General features: G+C 36.4%; 1 protein-coding gene across 2 annotated transcripts in view; it reads left to right on the top strand.

Annotated features, from left to right (window-relative positions):
• Positions 1-8,106, top strand: part of ube2z (ubiquitin-conjugating enzyme E2Z) — an 18,366-nt gene that overhangs the window by 4,086 nt on the left and 6,174 nt on the right. The window contains exons 4-6 of one of the 2 annotated variants that reach the window (XM_017306425.1): positions 98-209; positions 769-881; positions 977-1,064. In XM_017306425.1, coding sequence (XP_017161914.1) covers positions 98-209; positions 769-881; positions 977-1,064 — 313 coding nt within the window. Of the gene's footprint in view, positions 1-97; positions 210-768; positions 882-973; positions 1,065-8,106 lie in introns of both variants that reach the window. The other variant, XM_008415121.2, reaches the window with a different exon arrangement.

The raw sequence follows: 8,106 nt of genomic DNA, 5'->3' as shown, positions 1-8,106 counted from the left end.
TGTGTGTGTGTGTGTGTGTGTGTGTGTGTGTGTGTGTGTGTGTGTGTGTGTGTGTGTGTGTGTGTGTGTGTGTGTGTGTGTGTGTGTGTGTGTGTAGGACATGGACTGGCCCAGCATGGAGTCCAGCACAGAGCATATCATCTGTCCTCATCTCCATCCAGTCCCTGATGACGGAGAACCCCTATCACAATGAGCCCGGTTTCGAGCAGGTAGCGCCTCCTAGCAGAGTTGCTAACACCATGCAGCTGTGACACAGCAGCAACCCAAATTGATCGTTTCCATTACAAATATGTGCAACTCTGCAATTCTGCTAGTGTTTTGCAGTTGCAGTGTTTCCATTAAATAAGAAATGAAAGTAAAATCAAACATGAGTAAGCTTGTTCATGCATTAGCTTGTTCACATCTTTAAAAATCTTGGCAGCAATGGATTTAAACAGTTTAGGGTTTCCCCCAAGAAAATTTGCTAAGCCCAGAGGTCGGTGCACTGATTCAATCCACCGCGTTTTTGTATTAAAAGATGTTAAGTCGACAGGAAATTTAAAAATGTTACTGGGTAATTATGTTACTGCAAGCAATAATGCCAAAATGTGAAAATTATTTGAAAACAGAGGGAGCCAAAAGCAGTTTGTCATGGTGAAGTGAATGTTTGCATTAACCATATGTGCTAATAGAGCAAACATCTCAGGGCTGCATCATGTCAGTTCCTGTTAGTTTTATCATTCCATTAAACAAGCTCCACAGAATGCTTTTGAACTGTGTGTCCTACAGGAGCGCCACCCAGGGGACAGTAAGAATTACAATGAGTGTATCCGCCATGAGACAATGAGGGTGGCTGTATGTGACATGCTGGAAGGCAAAGTTCCCTGTCCTGATGCTCTGAGGTGAGAAAACACACACACTCACTAAGGATCATGTACTGTCTTCTTATCTTTCTGTCTGGCGTAACGTGGGTTGTTTTGCATGTAATTGTTAGCAGCGTGATGGAGAAGTCCTTCCTAGAATACTACGACTTCTATGAGGGAGTCTGCAAAGAGAGGCTGCATCTGCAGGGTCAAAACATGCAGGTAAATCTGTTTAATTTTGAACTATTTTTAAAATCTTTTTATCTGAAACATCGAGACGATGACAAAAGCTTGATTATCACCTCAAGGTAACACACTCAAAAGAAATAACTCTTTGGATTAACATAAAAAAAATCATGGAAAGGATTTCCACCTGATTACTTTGCTTTGTTTCAGCACTATGTATTTCTGTTACTCCAATTTAAAGCAAATGTGTTGGTTCAACTTAATCTATTAAGGTCATTCCAATTTACAGCAAATGTGTTGGCTCAACTTAATTTATTAAGGTTATTCCAATTTAAAGAAAATGTGTTGGCTCAACTTAACTTTTGAGGTTGATTCAACTCATTTACTTTAATTGGACCCAATGTAATTTAATAGAGCTAGCTCAACTCCTTTGCAATGTTTTGGACCAAATAATTGACTTTACTTGATTAAGATGAATGCAAATTTAGTTGAAACCAACTTATTTTACAGTGGTACCTTCACACTACTTAAGTTGATCCAATTCATGAAAATTAAGTTAGCTCAATAAACATGCTTCATGCTGAAAGAAAGCTATTTAATCGTGTGGAAATACTTTCCATGATTGAATTACGTTAATTCAAAGACATTTCTAAGTGCTACTAAATTAAGTGTTTCAAGACCACACTGGGTGACAGGGTAGAAAGAACACTCAACAATTAGAAAAGGTATAACAGAAATGTATTTTCAAAATTGTTATCCATTTTCTTTACCATGTGCAGTGCAGGCACTTTACTACAAAAGGCATAAATTCTTGCCATATGGCAACCCATTTGAACTTGTTTCAATTAATAGTTTAAAGAAAACCTTTAATGTCAGTGTTTAATTAGTAACAAGAAACTTCAAAATAGTTCAGCCTACCACAGGCACAGATTTTAAATTTACAAGATTCAACGTTTTATTTTAACAAAATGATATACTTAGCATAACATAACAGTCAATAACCCCACAGGAACCTGGATGAAGTCTGCCATGGCATCTGCATCCTGTGGATAATAAGAAAAGTACAAATTAAAAAAAGAATGAGGTGAAAGTTTTGATTTTCTTGTGCACAACCTCTAACAAACAGAATTATAATACATGCAAGAGATATTATACAACTCTCCTCCATCGTTGTCAAGGAAAACTGAGAGACATCCCAGAGTAGCAGTCGTTCTGGCAACAACATCTTTGGTTTACAAGTAGGAAAAACAATAAAAGTAAGCACAAGCATATTCTGAAGAAACTAAATCACCATCCATCCATTTTCTGTACACCTTTGTCCCTTAATGGGGTCGGGAGGTGCTATTGCCTATCTCCAGCTAATGTTCTGGGTGAGAGGCGGGGTTCACCCTAGACAGGTCGCCAGTCTGTTGCAGGGCAACACAGAGACAGACAAACAACCATGCACACACACTCACACCTAGGGACAATTTAGAGAGGCCAATTAATCTGACAGTCATGTTTTTGGACTGTGGGAGGAAACCGGAGAACCCAGAGAGAACCCACCATGCAGAGGGAGAACATGCAAATTCCATGCAGAAAGACCCCAGGCATTTCAAAATAAGTTGCCTAGAATAATTGTTCACCCTTACTTGTTGTCTGACTAAGACAGATTACAATGTTGATGGTTGTACAATTAAAGGAGCAACTGTAATTTTCTAACCTGCTACCAAAACGCAACTGGTTTTGTCGAGCATAATTTATTGTACAGGTGTGAAGAAGAGTCACGTGCATGTGTGCACAACAAGATATAGATAAAAACTTCGCAGAATTTTCTTCCTTAAACAAAATCATGACAGAATGCTCACCTTTCTTTCAAACTTTACCAGAATCTTGGGAAATGCATTGTCAATGACTCCTCTTCAGCCTTGAAAGCATCACGAGAGATCCCAGTTTCTACTCTGGCAAACTCTGCAAAAACAGTAACAATCACACCTAGCTCTGGAGGAATTTTGCTGATAGACCTGTCTAAATTACAACCCCAACTGATTTTGGGAGGGTGTACAATTGGGCATTTTATTCAATATAAACACATAAACAAGCGTATAACTTTCAAATAAAATACCCATTTTGTTTATATAAAAATTATGTAAGTACTGACATGAAGAAAATGCTTAGCAATCATGCTCAGATTTGCAAAAACATTTGCTCATATGTTGCAGAAGTCTAACAATCTAATGTTTCCAATCAATGAAGTCTATTTCTTAATGCAAAGTCAATCTACTCAAGTATAAGTAGCATTACCTATTAGGTTATTAGGTACTATTATTGATTATTGCTACTATTAATAAAAGTTTAAAAAAAGTACAGTGCCCCCCAAAAATGTTACTCAAGTAAATGTAACCACTACTACCCAGCTTGGAAGATGGATAACAAAACTAGTAGCGTATTCTTGTTAACTAGCTTAGCGTTAAATTTAGAGGTGTGCCGATCGATCGGCCACCAATCATAATCTGCCAATTTCTGTGAAAAAGTGTGTGATCGCTGATCACGGTCTCTTGCTGCCGATCACACAAACTGATCACCTGCATCTCATTTCAAATCAACCTGTACCCATATATGCGAGTAGTAAAGGCATACATGTCACATGAAAACATACTGAAGACAAATAACTCACCTTTAGCGAAGCTCTTCTTCTTCTTCTTTTGATTTTCATTGGCGGCTGGCATCCAACTTAAGGTGCATTTACTGCCATCTACCAGACTGGAGTGTGGTCATCAGTGATGTCAGAGGGAATTTAACACACCTCAATGATGTGTACGATGTACAAATTCACATCTTAACACGCTCATTAAATATATCTTTGAATGCATGAGCATGTACTGGCATACCCACACATACTTACACATATTCTAAATACGATTTATTAACCCAGTGTTATTTAAGAACCTAAATAAGGGATTTCTAACAAAATTAGATTTATTACCTAATAGATTGATCATAGACAGTCCTATATTCTTTCTGCTTAGTAATGACTTTAAAAGCTGACGTTCCTCTGAGTATTTATCACATTCTAACAAGACATGCTCCACTGTTTCCATCTGATTGCAATAATTACAAGCCCCAGTCTCATGCTTTCCTATTTTAAAGAACGAACTGTTAAGTCCAGAATGTCCAATTCTAAGTCGAGTCATAACTACTTCCTCTCTCCGCCTTCCACTCAGACAATTACTACCTTCCACACTTTTTTGAATTGCATATAGTTGTCTCCCATTATCATGGTTATCCCATAGCTCCTGCCAAATCTTAATCATTTCTTTTTGAATAATAGATTTACCCTCACTTTTACTTAAAGGAATATTCAAATGAACACATTCTGATTTCAAGGCCTGCTTAGCTAGAATATCTACTCCCTCATTTCCTTCTATACCTGCATGTGCAGGAATCCAGACAAATCGAACCAAGCATTTCTTGCTATGTAGATGAACTAATATTGGTATATTCTTAATATTACATCTAATCTGCAAGATTTGCCAGATTTAATACTTAATAATGCTGCTTGACTATCTGATGCTATAATAAATGTACTTTCTTCCCTAATGTCATTATCAAGCAACCATTCTAAGGCTAAAATAATGGCTGCTAATTCAACTGTAAAACAGCTAAATGATCAGATGTTCTCCTCTTAATCAAGACTTTATGGTGCGGGATATTTATTGCTGCCCCAGTTCTACCACTATTTGGATCTTTAGATCCATCTGTGTATATGATCCATCTGTGTATATGCTGTCTTTATAACTTCCAAAATATCTATCAACTACAACCCATTCTGGAGTCTTTCCCTATTTAAGAATTTCCCTTAATTGAAGATCAACTTCTGGAGATATAAATAACCATGGTGGAATTTCAGAATGAGGAACTGTAACACTATACTTGAACATAGTTGAACCAAGATGTTTTGCCTTTATGTCCCCAATCCATCCAAAACTATTACAATTTAATTTATGATCTTCCCAACAATCCTTCAGCACCATCTTAGCTGGATAATCATACTTATGTCCTTGAAGGTTCACCCAGTACATATACATTACTTTCAACCTTCTTAATCTTAACGGAAGCTCACCAGTTTCTGCTTGTACAGCAGCTAAAGATGATGTTCTGAAAGCCTCACAACAAATTCTCAATCCTTGTGTTTGCTCACTATAACGTTTTCTCAAATGACTGTCAGCAGCTGCCATATATGCTATACATCCATAATCCAGGGTAGATCTCATGAGAGCCTGATAGACTCCCAGCAGTGCACTTCTTGAAGCTCCCCATTACTGTCCAGAGAGACATCTTAACATGTTATTCACTTTTTTACATTTATTTTGAACTGATTCTATTTGATGTTTCCAAGTTAAGCTTTCATCAAATATAACACCTAAAAACTTCACTGTTTTCACTTGTTCAAGTTTTTGTTTATAAAGATTCAACTTGATTGACTTCCTTATGTCTTCTATAAAAACAAATAACTTGAGTCTTTGCAATTGACATCCTAAATCCCCATTTTTTAGCCCAACCTTCCACTTTCAAAATGGCATCCTGCATCTTTTTCTGCAAATATACCAAATTATATCCTCGCACCCATAGAGCACCATCATCTGCAGATAAAGATTTGCCTATACTACTATGTATCTAATCAAAAATGTCATTAATCATAATATTGAAAAGAATTGGACTACACACACTACCTCGAGGAGTTCCATTCTCAATAGCATACCTAGTTGAGAAATTTGCCCCAACCCGAACTTCTATTTCTCTATGAAATAAAAAATTCAAAACCCAATTATAAATCTTACCGCCTATACCAAGTTTCCTTAATTTAATCAATAATCCTTCTTTCCATAACATATCGTATGCCTTTTCTATGTCAAAGAACACAGCTATCACTAACTCTTTATTTGCTTGAGTTTTTCTTACTTCTGACTCTAAACATAGACTGCATCCATCGTATTCCTCCTTTTACGAAAACCACTCTGAAAAGGACAGAATTTATTTTTACTCTCGATAAAATATGAAAGCCTATCTGTAATAATCCCCTCCATTATTTTTCCTAATTGAGATGTAAGAGCGATAGGTCTATAATTTGACGGGTCTGTTGCATTTTTACCAGGTTTTAGCACGGGAATTATAACTGACTGTTTCCATTCTGCAGAAATACTCCCAGTCATCCAAATCAAATTAAACAATTTTAATATAACAGTAAGAGATGAATATTCAAAATGTTTGAACATTGTATAACATACTCCATCCTAACCGGAGTTGATTGTTTAGCATTATTAATAATTTTTTCTAACTCATACATAGTAAAAGGCATATCTAAATCCTGATTTGAAACTACTCTCTTAAAAGTAACTTCTGGATTTTCATCCAATAATTTTTCTTTATTACTTTTCATATCTTCAGATAMATTTTCTGAACTATGCACCTTAATCAACGTTTCTGCTAATAACTGCTTTTTCTTTATTACTAATAGCTATTTTCCCCTTTAATTCTAAAACAAGTAAGGAAAAACTCTTTAACACCATTCATTTTCTTAATAACTCTCCATACCTCTGACAATTTAGTCTCTCTTCTAATGAAATTACAATACTGTCTCCAACAAGCCTTCTTAGCTGCTCTAATAGTCTTCCTAACTATAGCTTGTGCTTTCTTATATTGAATTAATGCCTCAAAGGTATGGCATCTTCTTACCAATTTAAAAGCTTCATTTCTTCCCCTTATAGCAATACTACATTGTTCATTCCACCATGGAATAGATTTTTTATTTCCTCTTCCCCTTGTTTTAGAAATTGAACATTTAGCTGCATTAATTAGGACAGACTTAATCTTTGCATAACACATCTCCACATCACAAAACAAGTTCTCATCCAGTTTATTAATCTGACTGTCAACTAAATTTTTAAATAACTCCCAATTAGTGCTACTTAACCTCCATCTTGGAATCTGTCCTTCCTCTTCTTTTATCACTTCAGAACCAACTGAAACTAGAATAGGAAATCACCACACAGTCTTACCTACATTTTGTTCATTTACTACATTGAGATCTTGAATGGACAACTTCTTGTTAGCATTATAAAAATTCACCACTGATATTTGACCATTTTCTATCCAAATCTTAATAACTATTGATTCATAGTTCTTCCCTATTGATTCCACTTTATATCTTATACCATCTTGTATAAAAGTTGCCACTCCCCCTCCTTGTCTTTCTTTTCTATCATTCCTAATTGATGTATACCCAGGAATTTTGAAATCCAGATGAGGCTTAAGCCAGGTTTCTTGGATACAAATCAGGTGAGGTTTAACTGTCAAATCTGAAATATATTTCTTAAACTCTAACCCATTACTAATAAGACTTCTTGCATTCCACTGGAAAATAACTAACATAAAGAAGAAGGGCCACCACTGCATGACTGAGGTTAAGATTGTGTCTCAATTAATTTTTCCTTAATTGATTCCCAACTAACTTTCTTGCAGTCAAGATACTTTTGGGCTGCCTTCAATATTATTTGAATTTTTTCTGTTTTTCTTTATGTTTGAGCAGTGCAGTTAACAACCTCAACCATGAACAATACAAAATCCTCCTTTGACATGAGTAGAGTGTCGCTTTTAATCTTGGAGCATTCTGTACAAATAGATCCTTCTTTTTCTCCTCCAGACACTTTCTGGAGGAAATTCTTTGGGAATTTAGCGACGCTCTGTTTCTTCCAATATTTAAATCCACAAACATTCTAGAAGCTTTCCGCAATTTACTGCGCATGTGCACTGCTGAGCTGACGCATTCACTCCAGTAACTAAATATTAAAATCCAGTTTACTCAAAATAACATAGTCTTGTACCTTTCTCAGGACAAACATGTAAATTACTCACATTACTTAAATTGACTAACATAGCGGTTCTCAACGTGGGCGGTACCGCCCCCCCAGGGGGCATTCAGAGGACGGCAGGGGGCGCTGGCGGACATTTTTACAAAAGGGGGGCGCTGGGACGCCTTTGGGCGGCGTTTGCTCGAAGGAAGACTTTACACCTTAGATGCACAACAATGCCAGTTTAG

The sequence above is a fragment of the Poecilia reticulata genome, linkage group LG8, assembly GCF_000633615.1.
Source record: "Poecilia reticulata strain Guanapo linkage group LG8, Guppy_female_1.0+MT, whole genome shotgun sequence".
NCBI lineage: Eukaryota > Metazoa > Chordata > Actinopteri > Cyprinodontiformes > Poeciliidae > Poecilia > Poecilia reticulata.
The sequence above is the reverse complement of the archived record's forward strand: the minus strand, read 5'-3'. Positions and strand labels throughout refer to the sequence as shown.